Source organism: Elgaria multicarinata, chromosome 9 (genome assembly GCF_023053635.1).
Source record: "Elgaria multicarinata webbii isolate HBS135686 ecotype San Diego chromosome 9, rElgMul1.1.pri, whole genome shotgun sequence".
NCBI classification, from domain to species: Eukaryota; Metazoa; Chordata; class Lepidosauria; order Squamata; family Anguidae; genus Elgaria; species Elgaria multicarinata.
Window position 1 is genome coordinate 47,582,458 of NC_086179.1, and position 19,356 is coordinate 47,601,813.

At 39.5% G+C, this 19,356-nt stretch overlaps 1 protein-coding gene across 1 annotated transcript in view; it reads right to left on the reverse strand.

The window, feature by feature from the left end:
- LRRIQ1 (leucine rich repeats and IQ motif containing 1) overlaps positions 1 to 19,356 on the reverse strand; it is a 119,663-nt gene that overhangs the window by 89,104 nt on the left and 11,203 nt on the right. The window contains exons 7-11 of the mRNA XM_063134706.1: positions 15,701 to 17,020; positions 14,378 to 14,530; positions 13,526 to 13,676; positions 2,434 to 2,627; positions 1,201 to 1,328 (exon numbers count right to left, since the gene is read on the reverse strand). Of these exons, the coding sequence (XP_062990776.1) occupies positions 1,201 to 1,328; positions 2,434 to 2,627; positions 13,526 to 13,676; positions 14,378 to 14,530; positions 15,701 to 17,020 (1,946 nt within the window). The remainder of the gene's footprint in view (positions 1 to 1,200; positions 1,329 to 2,433; positions 2,628 to 13,525; positions 13,677 to 14,377; positions 14,531 to 15,700; positions 17,021 to 19,356) is intronic.

Below are 19,356 nucleotides of genomic sequence, written 5' to 3' on the forward strand. Positions count from 1 at the left end.
GCCCACCGCTCTGACCATGTTACTCCACTTCTGAAATCTCTTCATTGGCTCCCAATTCACTCCAGAATCCAATATAAACTTCTCCTGTTGACCTTCAAAGCTTTTCACGGTCTAGCTCCTGCCTATCTCTCCTCTCTCATCTCACACTATTCCCCCGCTCGTGCTCTCCGCTCCTCTGATGCCATGCTTCTCGCCTGCCCAAGGACCTCCACTTCCCTTACTCGGCTTCGTCCTTTTTCTTCTGCTGCCCCTTACGCCTGGAACGCTCTTCCAGAACACTTGAGAACTACCAACTCAATCACAGCTTTTAAAACTCAGCTAAAAACTTGTCTTTTCCCTATAGCTTTTAAATATTGAGTTTGTTCTGACTCTATACTGTTAGCTTCACCCTACCCGGTGCCTGTTTACACTTCCCTGTGCCTGTTTGCATTCTCTTTCCCTCCTTATTGTTTACTCCAACTTTATTAGATTGTAAGCCTATGCGGCAGGGTCTTGCTATTTACTGTGTATAATCTGTACAGCACCATGTACATTGATGGTGCTATATAAATAAATAATAATAATAATAATACTGCTTTAATGCTAATTCTTGAAGTTAAGGTGCAACAGTTCTTATGTGTGTGGATATTTATTTATTTAAGGAATTTGTACTCTACTTTTCTCCTCCCCAGGGGTCACTCCTAGTGGCTTACAGAATAGAAAAAAGCATAAAAATGATATAAGCGGTCATTTAGCAATGGTTATATGACATTCTACAGATATCTGAAATAGCATGATGGAAAGATGCTCCCTCTGACTATACAATTAGATTTTATGCTTGTTTAATATCTTGCTGAATAGCCTTGTATTTAACTGGCCTGAGAAGCAATTCCATGCAGGTGAGTAAGCAGACTGGTGGAGGATGGTTCTTTGTCCCACCTCTGCCAGTCTAGTGGGTTTACACACTGGTCATGGATGAAGGGAAGGTCATCCCTCGACTCCATTCCTCCTTTCCCAGCCTGTGTTTTATAAGGCAATTCTAAAAAATAACCTAAGGGGTTAATTTCCCTCTTCCATGGCCAACATGGAAATGCAGGCTACTGGTCTCTTTCCAGGTTAGTAACTTCCATGGGCTTATTTACAAGGCTGTGTAAGAAAATAACATTTAATATTCTTTACGGACCTCCTTCCCCCCTCCCCCTTGCAAGATAAAGGTTTTACCTGTTTTGTGAGAGAAAAAGTATCTGTAGTAAAGGCAGCCAATACATGTGAAGTTTTTCCAGTGTTGAGATGCTATTGTCTTCCAAGTATAATTCTCTTAGCAAAACATGATTTTCTAGGCTGGGGAACTAAATATAAATCAGCAGTACATTAACAATATATTACAGTAGAGTGTATGCAAGGATAAAATGATTAAGGGTTGCATGTATCCAAATAGTTTTGTTCCACTGATGAAAACAGAACCCAGAGAAGGGTGATTCCGCCTCCTACCGCAGCCACCTGTGAGTGGGAAACTCTCTGAAGCAGATTTTCAGGTAGCATGGAGGACTGCAGCAAGGAGGAGAGACGGAGAACATCCTTTCATGCTAGCAGGTGTCTGTCAGTGCAAAGCCGGATTTACCTATGGTTGCAATCATACATGTAGTTACTGGAAAATAAGTCCCATTGAATTCAGAGGGACTTATTTCTGTGTAAACATTCTGCATTGCAAGTCTTTAATATCAAGATGGGTGGCTGTTTACATCAAATTCCAGAGAGAGAGAAAATAAAAACAAGAGTCTAGAGGGATGTTAAAGATGAACAGATTAGTTGTGACATAAGCTTTTGTGTAGTAGTACCCAGTTCATCAGATCCACAAATTGATATATATATATATTCTGGGCAGAGAGAGAGAGAAATTGAAACAATGGGTCAAAAAATAACTGTAAGTACAGTCTGTGGAATTCCTATGAAAAGCTAAAATGCATATAAGACGAGCAGAGTGACCATTCACAGCAGCAATTGGTGACAGCATGTTCTCTGTACAGTGTGTGTGTGTGTGTGTGCACGCCCACTCTCTCTTTTTTTAATTTGCTGGTTGCATTATTAGTCAAAGCAATATACATGAATGATATCCACTCCCATGCTTACTTCAATGACATAGCAGATGTGGTCAATTGTGGCCAATAAGGAATATCACTTTTTCAGTAATAACATTAAATTTGAAGTATTAAAAAGCAGTTGAATGACCATCTTAGGAGAGGCAATTCACCCTTCCCTGTGGAACAGGAGGGAACACCTTATCTAAAATGATGACTGCTGTAGCATGCATATAGATCATTTAAAAACTATAGGTTTTGCTTATATGCAAATTTAATCAATTAATCAACTCAAATTCATATGATTAATCAGACTAAGATTTCGTTAATAGGGTAAGAACTAAAGATAACACATGTGAAGTGAAGTGAAGCTTACCTCATTGAGGTTATTCCCCTGTAACTTCAGAATTTGTAGCAGGCCACAATTTTCAATGCCTTCAATGTGAGTAAGATGATTAAAGGAACAATCTATATACACTATAGTGGGAGTATCAGAAAGCCCTTTGGTGCTGATCAATTGATTGTAACTCATAACTAATCGCTGGAGGTTTTTCAATGACTCCAAGCCACCTAAAGAAGAAAAGTACAGTATTTTAAAGTCTATTAAAATGCCTTGGCTTTGCCTTACTTATTCAGGAATACAACAGGTAGACTTTATTCAAAGATGAATCTGTGTCTGCCTCCACCTTTATATAAAATATTTATAGTTTATTTCTCGAAACACTATCCATTTCTTTTGAAACCGGTAACAAATAGCTTCATATCAGCACATTCCAAAAATTATTTACTTTTCTATTTCTTGAATTACGTAACACATTCATAAAAATCTCACACACTATTTCTGAAAGTAAGTGCATTTATTTGTTTGTTACGAATATACCACCCTTCAATGAATTCCCAGGACAACATAATTAAAATACACAAAATCAGCTCTGTATTTTAAAACATGCATTAAAAATACCATTCACAAGAGCAGCATAAAATCATATGGCAGAGATGATTAAGAATCTAATTTGAAACTAAAGTTCAAATGACTGAGAAACAAAATGGCACCTGGGGTTGCAAGGACGATATTAAAGAAGGTGCCAGGTGAGTCACTCTGAGAAGAGTGTTCCAAAGTCAGGGCTCCACCACCAAAATGGTTCCCCCAGTAACTATTGGTTGCATCTCACTTGGTGGGAACACCAGACAAATGACTTTGGATAATGTTCATAGTGTCCAGTTAAGCACATATGACAGGTAATCCTGTTAGTGGCGTATGTCAGTTGTATGCCCTTTTCATCAAGAAAAATGTGACAAAAGCACAGAACAACAAACAAGTGTCCTATTATGGTGTTTGCAACAGGATTTGCAGTTGTTAGTGCAAGTCTGTTCCCAGCCCAAGCAGCTATAAAAGCTTTACTGATTTGGGGAACTGTTGTGCACCATCTACCTGTTAGCACCATTTTGACTGCTGCAGGAAGAAACATTAACAATCTCAGATATGCGGATGACACCACTTTGATGGCTGAAAGCGAGGAGGAGCTGAGGAGCCTTATGACAAAGGTGAAAGAAGAAAGTGCAAAAGCCGGGTTGCAGTTAAACCTCAAAAAAACCAAGATTATGGCAACTAGCTTGATTTGAACTAGCTGGCAAATAGAGGGAGAAAACGTGGAGGCAGTGACAGACTTTGTATTTCTGGGCGCAAAGATTACTGCAGACACTGACTGCAGCCAGGAAATCAGAAGATGTTTACTTCTTGGGAGGAGAGCAATGACAAATCTTGATAAAATAGTTAAGAGCAGAGACACCACACTGACAACAAAGGTCCGCATAGTTAAAGCAATGGTATTCCCCGTAGTAACCTATGGCTGCGAGAGCTGGACCATAAGGAAAGCTGAGCGAAGGAAGATAGATGCTTTTGAACTGTGGTGTTGGAGGAAAATCCTGAGAGTGCCTTGGACTGCAAGAAGATCAAACCAGTCCATACTCCAGGAAATAAAGCCAGACTGCTCACTTGAGGGAATGGTATTAAAGGCAAAACTGAAGTACTTTGGCCACATAATGAGAAGACAGGACACCCTGGAGAAGAGGCTGATGCTAGGGAAAGTGGAAGGCAAAAGGAAGAGGGGCCGACCAAGGGCAAGATGGATGGATGATATTCTGGAGGTGACAGACTTGACCTTGGGGGAGCTAGGGGTGGCAACGCCGACAGAAAGCTCTGGTGTGGGCTGGTCCATGAAGTCACGAAGAGTCGGAAACGACTGAACGAATAAACAACAACAACATTAGATGTCAAGACAGGCGCATTCTAATCACATTAGACTTGATGAATGTGCGATGCACTACAACTGATACAAGTCATTACAACGGACCATAACCTTTGGCTCATCAATGCAACATACTTATTTTGAGTACTGCAATGTTTTGAATTATAGTATTTGAAATGATTAAAATAATTTAAAATCAATCAGAAACATGCATTTGTAAACAGACCCTAACCCTATCCTTGAAAGACACTTGACCTTTACTATGTTCCCATGCTTCCTGATTAAGATATTTCTCAAATGTAACATGAAATGCATCTTTGAGGCTTCCTTATGCTATTTGTGACAAGTTAATGAGCATGATAGTGAGAGCAAGTTAAATTCTCACAAATACATTTTCACTACTTTGCACTAAATATGTAGTTACCATGCAGGCCACTAGTATGGTGCAAAAAATAGTGATACTATTAAGTAGTCAGAAATGGGGTGGGGGGAAAGGCAAGATTTTCTTATGGTGCTTTTGTACATCTATCATGCAGAAAGATACAAGGAGATGATATGAACTCCAGGTTGATATGTTGGTGCTTATATGACTGAATTATTTCAAAGAACAAAATACGGGGGGGGGGGTGTCCCACTCAAATGGGAGGCAGGTTATATTTTCTCAGTTCCCACTTGTGTCTTTTGGAAGGAAAAAGCAGTTTATAACTGGTGTAATGTGTGTGCTGCTCCCACACCCCACCTACTGAATGCAGATCAAGATGTGGTTAACAGAATGTAAGCCTATGCGGCAGGGTTTTGCTATTTTATTGTTTTACTCTGTACAGCACCATGTACATTGATAGTGCTATATAAATAAATAATAACAATAATAAAATAATAATAATATCAATAAACTCTATTAAGTCCAGGTATTGCATGGACTGCAAAATCCACAATGCATGCTTCCAACATGCTCTAGTGTGAATATTGTCACATATAAACAGTGCACCTGACCTTCTGCTGATCCATAGGTTTTGGGTGTTTATTCTTTGAATGGAATTTTTGTTAGAACTTGGATGTGATCTAAGGAAGAGGCTTGCCTGTGCAGCAGAGAAGTGTGTGCCTAATGGAGATATGCACGATCCTTTTGTATTAGCTGTTCCCGCTGCAAATACATCTCCTCAGCACTGGAACTGCTATGGCGAAAGTTTTAATAAAAGCTTCTTTGGATTTTAGCCTATGTTTCATATTATGCTTAGGATCAAAGGATACAATATCCATAGGCATACGCACACAAGTATTTCTAATATTAATGCAGCAACCAGCAAAAGTTATCCTACCATCCGTATCCTAATACATGCTAGGTTGCAATCCTATCCTATACAAACCTACCTGAAAGTAAAACCCATTGAACTCAGAGGGACTAGTTTTGAAGTAGATACGTGCAAGATTGCACTGTTAAAGTTACAAGGTCTATGTTAGCAATTTTTTTTAAAAAAAAACCCTAAATGTTCTGAGTTCTTTAAACTAATTAGTAAAATAATAATTTAAATATCAGGGGAGATTTGGCTAGCATCCCTCAATTACTGAGATATAATTCCTGAGTTTATTTTGTACACAAAATCACAAATTGCTTGTTTGGATTTTGTCTGAAGTGAAAATAACCTCAAAAGCTAACCGGCACCATCTAGTGGATTCATAAAAAACTCAAAGAAACAATCATTGGATCTGTTTACACACATTCATTTTCTTCCTGTAAAAGTTCTGATTATCTTCCTCTCTAAAGTCCTAGCTTGAATAAATCAGCGGAATTCAAATTATAGTATATACATTAGCGCTGTGCCAAAAAATATCCTGTGAAAATGTTGACCATTCTCATTCAATTTGACAGAAAAGAAATTGCTTTCTAAAAGAAATTCAAAGGAGAAGAAATTTCAGAGAAATTCTCATGGGTTGGGTTCAGGGTTCTTGTGTTTACCTTACCTATGGCTGAGGAGTGTGTCTGACAGTCTGTAGGCTCTTTGGTTCCCGCACTTCCTGCCCAGGGGAAGACATTAATTTATTCCTCCGATAGGGCCTTTTCAGATCAGGAAGTGCAGGCAGGCTGGGAGACTATAGAGCAATGGTGAGATGTGCAATAGAAAAAAAATACAAACAGTACCCTCAGCCACCTCACAGTGATTAGGTAAGGTCAAAAGTACCTCCGATACACACTCAAAATAAATTATAAAATGCCCTGAGAAAGATGGAAGAAAAACGGAAGCTTCTTTCACGCGGAAAGAAAACTTTCAAGGGGGACAGATTCTGGCACAGCGTTAGCTCTACCCTTTCCTTGGGGCTGGATGCAACACTTCCCCCCTCCTCATACCTGCTAGAGGGCTTTTAGGGAAAGAGCAGTGTTGCCAGCACCTGCAATAGAGACAAGATGTAATCCACAGTCACCCCTCAGAAATGTAACATTTGGAAGACCCTAGAAAAGGTGCTGGACCCTGTAAACCACACAGAGAGCTTCTGCTAGGGGGTAGTATAGAAATGTAAACAACAACAACAATAACAACAACAACGAGACAAAAATTCTCAGAATCCATGTTTCTCAGAAAAGCTGGAATTTTTCTTTTCTTACCCCCTAGAAATTGAAGGGCACTTCGCAGAATTTTCTCCATTTTTTTGTTTTGTTTTTATGGTGGCTGCATTCCCTTCCCCACCCGCTGCCATGCCCTAGAAAGATGCTACTTATATGGGATATTATGGAGGAAGCAAAATGGGGACCAGGCTGCCAACACAATCGATGCTGTTGCCACTTGCAGTGGCAGTGCAGAAATATCAAAAATCCATAGGGAAAAAAGAAAGAAAGAAAGAAGCTTTCTGTAACCCTTGCAAATGGTGATGTCTACCTGTGAGAAATTGTTGGGGAATTTCTCCTCCCGCTGGAGAAATTTGTTAAATTTCTCTGCCCGCAAATAGGGTGGAGTATTTCAAGAGGCCACTTGTGCACACCTCTAATACATACTAGCTAGCCAATGAGCTACAAAATGTGGCATCTATCTTGCTTCTTCCTTTGTGTCAGAATTAGCACTGGGGAGAGTTTTTTGCCAGGATGGTAGCAGGGAAAGAAAGGATTAAATCTCCCCTGCCCATATGCTGCAGTCTCCATAAAAATCACCACCACTACATCTGCTATTATTACTTTTAAAAAAACCCACACACCTACAACTGACAGTCTAATTACACATTTAGTGTCTTAAATGTCTTTTCTGAGAAAACTGAAGGTGTGACTTTGCTAACATTTCAAGAAGAAGAAGTCGCCCTCACCGGCATCACAGCAAAAATATATACAGAAAACCTTCAGAAACTGGGCCTACCAAAATACATCCACACCAACATCGAGGAAGCAGTCAGACGTAAAACATACTCAATTGTCAGGAAATTCCCAAACCAATAAAAGACAGCATAACTTGTCAAAGCCCATCATGTCCATCTAGAAAAACTGCCACGAGTGGGAAAGAGACTACTACTACTACTACTAATAATAATAATAATAATGTGTACTCTTCTATTTCTGCTCCACAGATTAAAGTTTGTCCTTACTCAGAAAGCAAGTAAGTTTTAGGTTAGTTCATCTATTGTACCTACTGAAGTGAACAGTTTGATTTAGTGGTTTGCCTCCTATCTAGAGGGTCGCTCTTTCAGCGTGTCGGCTAACGGCAGCTCGTCCTCCTCTTTTCCCCTTTCAGTAGGGGTTCCGCAAGGCTCGGTGCTTGTCCGTTGTTGTTTTCTTTATACATTCTGCCCTTGGGTAAGCTTATTCAATCTCATGGCCTCCAATATCACCTCTATGCCGATGATACACAATTATATCTCTCATCTCCGGAACTTTCTCCTGATGTTCACGATCGTATCTCAGCATGTCTTTCAGATATCTCAGCCTGGCTGCTTCATCGTCGTTTGAAACTTAATATGGCAAAAACCGAACTGCTTGTTTTTCCTCCTAAACCTTCCCCTCTCCTCTCATTCTCTCTTACTGTCAACGATGTCACGCTTACTCCGGTCAAGGAAGCTCGTAGTCTTGGCTTTATATTTGATTCCTCGCTCTCCTTTATTCCTCATATTGAGGCAGTAGCTAAATCCTGTCGTTTCTTCCTGTATAATATTGCCAGGATTCGACCATTTTTGTCTGTCTCTTCTGCCAAGACTCTTGTTCACGCACTGGTTATCTCTCGGTTGGACTACTGCAACCTTCTTCTCACTGGCCTTCCTTCGTCTCACATCAGTCCGCTGGTCTCTGTCCACCACTCTGCCGCAAAGATCTTCTTGGCCCGCCGCTCTGACCATGTCACTCCACTTCTGAAATCAATTCATTGGCTTCCAATTCACTCCAGAATCCAATATAAACTTCTCCTGTTGACCTTCAAAGCTTTTCACGGTCTAGCTCCTGCCTATCTCTCCTCTCTCATCTCACACTATTGCCCCGCTCGTGCTCTCCGCTCCTCTGATGCCATGCTTCTCGTCTGCCCAAGGGCCTCTACTTCCTTACTCGGCTTCGTCCTTTTTCTTCTGCTGCCCCTTACGCCTGGAACGCTCTTCCAGAACACTTGAGAACTACAAACTCAATCACAGCTTTTAAAACTCAGCTAAAAACTTTTCTTTTCCCTATAGCTTTTAAATATTGAGTTTGTTCTGACCCTATACTGTCAGCTTCACCCTACCCGGTGCCTGTTTACACTTCCCTGTGCCTGTTTGCATTCTCTTTCCCTCCTTATTGTTTACTACAACTTTATTAGATTGTAAGCCTATGCGGCAGGGTCTTGCTATTTACTGTGTAATCTGTACAGCACCATGTACATTGATGGTGCTATATAAATAAATAAAATAATAATAATAATAATAATAATAATAATAATAATAATAATAATAATAATACAAAATGCTTGATTTCAAGAGTTCTGTGTATGTCAGAAGCTATATTTTTCAAAATAACATTGGTCAAATGTGAAGTATTGCCTTTTTTGGACCAATGAATATCCTAAAAACACTTGCTTAGAAGTAAATACCATGAATATCAGTGGATAGCCAGAGCAATCCCTTGGACAGCTATCTGACATGGGTTAGGATGCAGCAGGGCTAGCCCCCTTCCAGCTCCCATTACACCCACAGAAAGCTCTGGCTGCATAAATCTACTACCAGTAACAGTCCTGCCAGCAGTACGCCCCAAAATGGTTTCAATGGGGAGAAATTTTGATTTACAAAGATGCGCTGGGCTGAAGAGGCCAGCAAAGCCATTCCTGCCCTAGCCTGCATGAGCTGGATGGGCTTCCATTCCCCAGCCCACTAGAATCACTCTGTTGCTTCTGAGTGGACTTGCTCAGGATAGAAATCACCAAGCTCATTCGAATTATCTCATAACGAGCAGAATCAAAACACAAAATACAGAAATTTAAATACCACATTTGATCAACAGTTTTCTATAATGCTCTCTACATTCAGTTTTACATGATGTGGGAAACAAAAGCAACACAAAGAATTAGTAACTGACTAAAAGGTTACTAAACCTCTTTTTAAAGGAACAAACACAGAACTATTTTAAACTGAATGCTGTAAACTGGAGTGGGGGTGGGGGTGTTGTTGCATTGCAACTTTCAAATCTACCTATGGAAATTCTACAGGGTTTAGAGATGGAAGAAGGGGGATCTTTAAAAACACAAGACTGTCTTTGTGTGACTCTATACTTTTTTAAAAAAACAACAACTATCAATATGTTATTGTGTAACACAAAATGTATGCTATGTAGTTTACTAACCAGACCTCCCCAAAGCAGCTGACGAGGACAGAAAAGCAGGCTCCAAGTGGTTTTCTTGAACATCTACTTTCTCATTCAAACCCATCTCACTTTCGGCTAAGCACAGTGCTCTCATTGTATATACAGACAGGACAGGAGGCTTTTACCCCCTTGGCTCGGTAGTCTCCATAGCCAAGTCTCATCAATTCATATTATGTCACTCTCACATTAATCTTTCAGATACTCTACCTAAGGAAATCCATCCGAAACAAGTAATCCTTTACAGTACTACTGGCATCGAAGACAGATTGAACACAGATTCCAGCATTTCTGCTACCAATCAGTCCACCTTGTTGGTTTACCTTGGATTACTGGTATTTGAGATTTAATGAACACCAACATTCACTATTTCACGCATTAGTTTGTGCGTAAGAAGTCAATGTCACTTTAAAATGGAGGAGTTAACAATCCAAAACAGCCAATTGGATTGTTTGCATGGCTATTTTAAACACTCCAATTTAAAAGCTCTATTTCTCAAGTTCTGACTGACTTACTGAAGATCAAAGCCTTTTTCAATCATTCAGTTTTGCAACCTTTAAGTGGTACAGAAACATTCATCTGTTATCATACAGAGAGGTTTTATGAACAGAAACATTCGTTCAGCTACATTGATATAATTTTGCATTAAGAGGTGAACAATTGAGACTTTTGGAAAAAGAAAAACTATTTCAATGTTATCTCCCACTCATACCTCCCTCTGTTTATTATGTGAGAGCCTCTTATTTGTCTAATTTCTTGGCTGCATTCTTAGCCTTTATTTAGCATGTTGTATGCATCTTTGTTGATTCATCACATGAATCCTGGAGTTCTGACAACCATTTTTCTAATATTACATTGGTACCTCATTTACAATAACATAAATTAGACACACATATTATTTTAATAATGTACATTAAAGTCTATTTCTGAATTCTGTTTCTTTGCCACCTTCCAGCATGATCAATAAAAGGAACTTTAGGTGGGGCTATGCAGACAGGGGCAGGATATTCTTGATAGCTCCTATTTAAATGGCGGGGGGGGGGGGAGAAGATTGGCTGTGCACTTTGTCCCATTTATGTGATTTTAGATGTCATGGGGTGTGGGGTGAAGCCCAGACACTGGGATCCACAGTATGTGGAATGGAAGGCAAGTCTCCCTCAACTGTGTCCCCAATTAATGCAAGCTTTTTTGATTTCTTTATCTTGAAACAAATAAATCCGTTAGATTAACCATCTACAAAATCTGGCCTTCACCATAGACACTGGGAACATTAGGGCATGTGCCCAAGGGCACCTATTTACTGCTGTCTTTAAATGAAAGCCATTTACTTGGACCAGACTGAAACTGAAAACCACCAGATTGTCCACCTCTGATGTGGTTCTGCGATGCTGAGACCATCAAACTCTTCTCTAGTTGATGGGATTTAGAAATGACACCTGCCGGTATTGTTGGTTTTTGAAGCATCTCCACAGTGGAAACAAGGCCAAGAAGCCTCACATTAGGAGAGGGAGAATAACCAGCATGTCACAGTGATGGAGAGAAACTTTCAAAAGGAGCATGCAGAGGTCAGGAGAGGAAGATAGGTGTAGATGGACTGCTGCAGAATTTGGGGCGGGGGGATCAGCTGTGTACAACCATATGAATACAATGTTATTGGCTTAGCTGTTCATCCCGCCTCCGGCTTTCTTGGTTTGTCTAGATAGTTATGAACTTCATCAAGCTAGAACACATTGCCAAAAAGAAAAGTGCTTTGCCTGGAGACTACTGCTGTAGGGTACCAATTTTAAAACTTTCTACTTTCAGGGAGTCATTTCCATAATTCGCTATGCTGGAAAGCATTCTGTAGCATTCCCTACAGTGTGCACTCAGTTCTTGCAAGATCTTGGCCAAGTCTTGGGGGGCTCACTCTTACTCCTTATACGAGAAGTGGGAAACCTGCAGACCCCCAGATGTTGTTGGGCTTCCCCCTTCATCTCTGACCTTTGGCCATGCTGGGTGGGGCGGATAGGAGTTGGAATCAGACAAAATCCGGAGGACTGCAGGTTCCCTACTAGATAAAACACTCAGCCCTATAAAACACATAATATTCCCTTACAGCTGCACACTGCGAGGGAATACTAGCACTGCGTTTCAGAAATGTTTTCTACCATTAGAGCTCTTTTCTGTGCCATAAACATGCAAAATGTCCAAGGAGTCCCAGAGTTTCTTAGAGTTAAAACCACTGTTTTAAGGAAAATCTGCCCCCATCCAAGACTAGATGTGGCAGAACAAACAGACTGGGTTTGGATGATCATGACAGAGGATGAAGCCACTGTAGCTTCTCCCCTGAGCCAAGGCTATTTGCATTGTTCCTCGTGCTACAGTGCAGGTTGGCATGCCATCCAAACCTGGCACCTGGTGTGGCAGAGGTGACTTTATCCATGCAGTAGAGGTTGTAAGGTGGGTATGAAGCCACCCCTGTCACGTGCTGAGTTCAGACGACACACCAACCACGCTACAGTGGGGGGGGGGAAATGAAAATGGAGTTTGCACACATGGCACGCACAGGGGAGGCGGGGAGAAGCCACAACGGATTTTTCCCTTGCTGCAATCATCCAAATGCACCCACAAACATGGTTTGCATGACCACCTCAGTCCACCATGGCTAATTAGCCGTGGTGGGCTGTAGTTGGCGATCCAAGTGCCTGCTGTGGTGGCTTCTCATTATGTGTGAACCCAACGAAGGTGGGTTATAGGAGTGGCTAGCCATGGTGGGTTGCAGTTGGCAACCCAAGCGCCCGCTGTGGTGGCTTCTAGTTAAGTGTGAACCCAACGAAGGTGGGTTATTGGGGTGGTTGATGAGCCACCCAGAATCCATGGGCTGTTTTAGGCTTATGGGTGGTTGACATCCTCTCTGCGTTTACAAGTAACGAGAAGCTATGGTGCACGACCCTCACCTGAATATTCAAAATGGCCACCTCAATGAGAAGACCTGCAAGGAAATTCACCCATAGTGGTTTCATGTTACGTGCGAACCAGACCAATAAATTTGCCCTTGGTTCTTGCAATATCACAGGGCCTCCCCCAACATTATAACAATAGCCATTTCATGAGCTAACTTTTTAAGATTACGAGGTTTTGGAGAGAAGAGGCCAAGCCTAAGAGCCCAGTAGTTACTTCTTACCTGCACGATGTTTGTGACCAATCTATTCCTGTGTGTGATATCATTGTATATATAACATACTGATGTTTTTAAAAAATAAGAAGAGCAAAGAAGCTACAAACCCCATCCATTTAAGCTGGAAGGTAATTTTTAATCACACACAAAATCTTTTATTAATCACATTTATTAAATTGCTGATGGTTGCAATTTATCATTTGAAATAGTTTATCATTTGAAATAGTTATTCATTTATCATTTGAAATAGTTATTGTTAATGCCTTACCAATTCGAGTGATTTTATTGTAGGAAAGTTCAAGATTCCAGAGATTAGTGCAGCCAAATAAACCATGAAGTGATGAAATATTATTTTTGTTCAAAATCAGAACACAGAGATTTTCTAGATTCTCACAATTAATCACCTGAATATTATTCTCCTGTAAAAAAATAAAAATTTGCAAAAATGGTATACAAATCCTTAAAAATTCCTTTCACATTTGTTTTGAACAAAAATACCTTACAGTACAAACCTATGCTGCTTACTCAGTGCTAAGTCCAATTGGGTTTAGTGAGTTTTACTTCCAGGTAAGTGTGCTTATGATGACAGCTCTAGTCTGCAATTCTCAATTAAATGGGCCAAAAAAAAAAATCTATTAAAACCAGGCTGAATACTGTTGATACTCTTATAGAAATATTATATAGACCTGCCAATGTATGTTTCATTTAGAACTGCAAAGCTATCACACTAGTCATTCTTCATCCCTTAAAACAGTGATGCAAATATATTTAGGATTGCTACTAATGTTTACAAGTTAGAAATAAATACATAAAAATAATAATAAACACATACACATAATTAAACCAATAGCTACTTTGTAAAGTGTTACTTCTGAAATGGGTCTTTGTGTCCTCAGTTCAAATACCATAAGTGATGAGAGATTAGATGTTCTTTAATTTTAAGCTACCCATTAGAGAACAGCACAGCTTTTTGAGTGGTACACAAGCATGTGGGTTTTGTTTTGTTTTCTAAAAAAATGCTACTACATATGAAATGCACACATGCTTACAACTAAATCACTGTATTTGGTGTACGATGCAAAATAGTTTCCACTTCAAAACAGATTAAAATATGTGATACCTCTACATCTATATACTTTAGATTTTTGCAGTTGCTGAGTCCTTCCAACGCAAGTAATCCACAACGTCTAAGACTTAAGAACTGAAGCCTTGAACACTGTGACAATGTGGAGAGGCTGCAGCCAGGCAAATCTTGAAAGGTAACAGTGGTCACCTATATGCATTCAATAGGAAAAATATATATACATATTTGACTTATACCTTCATTGGTAATAAATAAGTTACAGTTCCATTACACCCAACGTATCATCTCTAGCAACTCACAAAAAGATTAGGAAAAATTCAAAATCATACCGATGGGGTAGGGGGAACTATTCCTGACTCCCAACATCCCACAACAGAAAACCACAAAATATATTACAGAAAACCACAAGACATATGAAGCTAATTTACACCAAGTCAGAGCACTGGTCTATCTAACTTAGTCTTTTCCTACAGTCATCTTCAACATTTTTGAATTCCGGAATTGACCTACTTAATTTTTTTTAGTATATATTATTTTGGTGGTAATGGCACTGTTCCATCCATCTTAGGTCAGGCTGCAATTCAGTAGTAGGTCCTGAACCACCAGCTGAAAACAAATGTCCTACCCTGACCATAGCTCCCCAGGGTTTAATAATAAAATAATAATAATAATAATAATAATAATAATAATAATAATAATAATAATTTTTATTTATTTATTTGTTACCTGCCTCTCCCTCTGGATCGAGGCGGGGTACAACACAAATAAAAACACCATAAAATACATACAACTAAAATTGCACAGCCCTACCTGAAGATGTTGAGGATTAAACCTGGGACTTTCTGCATGCAAAGCTTGTATCCTACCATTGAGCTATAGCTCCTCTCTCAAATGATTCCAATCCAGTGAGGTGCTATCTGCCAACAATTATTCTATGCTATAGTAACTCGTGTCTTTCTCATCCACCAATATGCAGCTTGGATAAGCAGTGTAAAGTCTCTTGGAGGCTTGGAATTAAATGCACTCTTCCTAACTGTGACAAGAGCCTCCATCAACAAGGAGAATCTTTATTTTATTGTACAGTTTCAGCTATGATTGAACACAGTCTAAGCATACAGGAAGAAAGAATGTAGGCAAAGTTTTCTATAAACGTCAGCAAATTATTCAGGATTTTTTGGCTTTAAGTTAGTGGTTTATTGTTTACTTTCCCCAAGGGGAGAAATGTTTATTGCTTACTTTCCCCAAGGGGAGAAATATTAAAGTGCTAGGAGCCTTTGAATAGCCCATTATACACAGACATAAATGATATTCACAAGACAATACTTACATGAGAGCTTTGACATTCTCGCATTTACTTACCTGTTCTAGAGCATTCCAAGGGCCAGCCTGGAGTATCATGGCAGCACTCAGTGGAGGCATCAGGCCAGCTGAGCATTTCCGTGGTCTGCTACTTTCAATCACTTTCTTCCTCTGATGTTCCCGATAAACTCTAGACCAGGGTTTACATGTTTTCATCCACAGTAATCTCTTCTCTTCAATAGAATCTGAAAGTAAGGATGGTTGCTCAAAACAATTGACTGAGTTCTCACGTTTGGCCCAACGATTAGCAACTTCCTCATGAATTTCTTTTAGAGCTAGCTCCATTTTAATATTTTCAGATGCATAAGATCCATCTATCTGTTCAGAGTCTCTAGAATCTAGCTTAACGTCAATGCCAATGTAATTGCTATGCATGCAGCTTTCTCGATTAACCACTGTAATAGTTTCAGTATTAACAGCATTTGTGTTATTATTTCTTTGAAATTCTACAGTTGCCAAACAATGGTCTTCTACATCATTCTCTATTGATTTTTCATTATTTATCTCATTAAGATGGTCTTCCTTTCCAGATTTCAGTTTTCCATCTAAGCTTCCTCCATTGTCATACCACACATTCTCATGGATCATTCCATGTTTTCCATCTTGTTTCTCGCCCTCAACCCTTATTTCCATAGTTTGTTTATTCTGTTCCTTTCCCCCAATTAATTTTATTTTTTCTTCATTATCTTCCTCTTGTTCTTTCATGTTTTTGATTTCTTCTTCCTTACTTCCTATTTCTAAAGCCATATCTGTATTTTGAGGCCTTATAGCCCTTTTTATGTTTTCAGTTGTATCTTTTTCTATTTCGTATTCCTTCTTGTCCAGCTGTATTTCGTTATCCATATTTTCAGAATCCATTTTCTTTCCTATCACAAATCTCACTTCACCTTTTTCTTCCCTTTTCAGTACTTCCAACATTAGTTGTTCTCGTTGAAGCCTCATAATTTCTTTCTTCTTTTCATATTCTACATGCCTCTTCATCTTTTCTACATGTTCTTCCCTCTCTTTTTCTTCTCGCCTCTTTCTTTCTTTCTCCTCTTGTTCCTTCTTCTCTAGAGTCCTCTTATTCCACCTTTCCTGCTTTTCTTTCATTTCCCTTTCCATTGTTTCTTGCAATTCTCTTTTCATTTTTAGTTCCGCTCTCCATTGTTGCAAGACAGGAGCATATTTTTTGTATACTGTAAATGCTCTAAATGTAGCTTGGATTTTTACAGCTGCCATATTCTGCTGTTCTTTCCATTGTTGTCTTTCCATTGCTTGCTGTTCTTCAAAGGCCCTTTTTTCTTCTTCTATCTGTAACTGTAAGTTGTTAATCAATTCCTAAATCCAAAAAAGAAAGTGGATATTTTGTAAGAAATATCAGATATATAACTTAGAAATATGTTAAGTTTCCAAGCCCAATTCAAGGTGCTGGTTTTAACCTATAAAGCCTTACATAGCTTGGGACCACAGTATCTGATGAAACGCCTCTCCCGACATGAACCTACCTGTACACAGCGCTCAACATCTAAGGTCCTCCTCCGAGTGCCTCCTCCGAGAGAAGCTCGGAGGATGGAAACAAGGGAGAAGGCCTTTTCAGTGGTGGCCCCCCAATTATGGAATGATCTCCCCGATGAGGCTCGCCTGGCGCCAACATTGTTATCTTTTCAGTGCCAGGTCAAGACTTTTCTCTTCTCCCAGGCATTTAACAACATATGCTAAGTTGTTTTTTTTAATGGACCCCAGAACTGTTGTTGTTTAATTGGATACTGTTGTTTTATACTGTTTTTATATTTTTGATGGTTTTAAATTTTGTATACTTTTTAATGTTCACTGTTTTAAACTTTTGTAAACCACCCAGAGAGCTTCAGCTATGGGGCCGGTATATAAATTTAATAAATAAAATAAATAAATAAATTCCACACAAATTAATATTGATAATTGCAAATTAACTATTCTAAAATAGGAAGGGAAAGAGGGAGGCGAGGAGAAGCATATCTCTGGCAAACATACTCATGTGTAAATAACTTCATTATTTGTGTGTTCCATGTTTTGGAGACAAGTATTTGTAACAGACACGTACATTTTCTATTTACTGTTCAACATATTGGTATTATAGTGGCTGGTACTCTGACGTCTGTTTGTTTTTCTATTAGCTGTTTTACATGTCCATCAGGCAAGAAACATGGGTTATGAATATGAAATATTTATGAACTGTACTAATAGGTGTCACTATTCATAATGACAGGATGTGGTCAGCCACACAGAGGACTGTCACTTAAGAAAGCAGGAAACTGGCTGGCTGGTCAACAGTTACTGTAACTCTGTGTTCTTGTCTCTTCTTTGCTCTGAACTGCTTCTTTGGAACTGAGCTTTCCTCTAGCTTTGACTTTGTCAGTCATGTGTTTCCTTAGCTAAATGCTAAGGATTAGGTTGGTCTTAGTGTTGATCTTAGTGTTACATGATCTGCTCTGGTTAGACCCGTGTACAGACTTGTACACATTCTAATGAGACCTACACACCTGCTTATAAGAATCTTTAGACACTGGCAATAGAGCGTCTATGGCTAAAAAGGCGACTCCCACCCAAAGACATCCACACTCAGATACTATTGAAGAGGATAACACCACAATGGCATGTTGTTTGAGGTTTATACAGATTCAAATGTACAAGCTAGTTTTGTGGGAATTAGCTGAGCAAATGCATTTGACAATTAGACTATTTGCAGATGCTCCATCCTTCACCAAGTTATGCCTTAATGGGGAAATAAGCTGCATTCTTGGTGAAGCTGAGCTCTAAGCCTAAAATAAAATTTTCAAGACTGTGGGAAGTCTTCCCAAAGCTTGAAGCACACACACACACACACACACACACACACACACACACACACACGGGAAAGAGGGGATGGAACCTCTAAAAGCAATACATCTTTCCCTGGGCTGAAGCCCTTTCCTGTAGACAGCAACCCTAGAGGAGAGTTTCTTGTATCCATGGAAGCTCTCCACATGATTAAGTGTACTGATTTTCCAGCATTCTTAATCACATGGAGAACCTTCACAGATACAGAGGGCTCTCCTCTTCATATATTTGTCACTCACCGGTAGAGAGAAACAACAGAGGGGGCAGACTAACATGCACCCAACTCACATGTTACCTATCCTCAATTTAGGTATGCTTGAATAGGACTTCTGTGTGATACAGTTGCAACAAAGTTGCATGTTAACCTGGGTAGAGCTATAGTGTTAATGATGGGAAGATTTCTTCAAAAAGGCATGGGCTACAGATGTAGCCCTCTCCCCTTTAAAATAAATCCAACTGATGTTTGCTAGGCAGCTGTAATAGGAAACTGTAATATGTACAGTAGAGTAGAATCCTGAAGTCTTGGTTGCCAGACATACGTATTCTCATCCACCACCAGCTGGGTTTGTCTTATGCCCTTTTGCATGTAAGAAAGGAGCTTTTTAAAACTCAGCTTAGTACTAGTCATTCATATGATTTTCCCTAGCTTGTAACTTATCAGTCCTAATGATACCAGAAAAATTATTATGCTGCTTTACCAACCAAGAGAGAGATTTTTAAAAAGCAATCAAATACCCCCAGTTCTTTTAGCAAAGGCATAACAATTATAATACCATATTTCTTCAATTGTAAGACGCCATCGATTGAAAGATGCACAC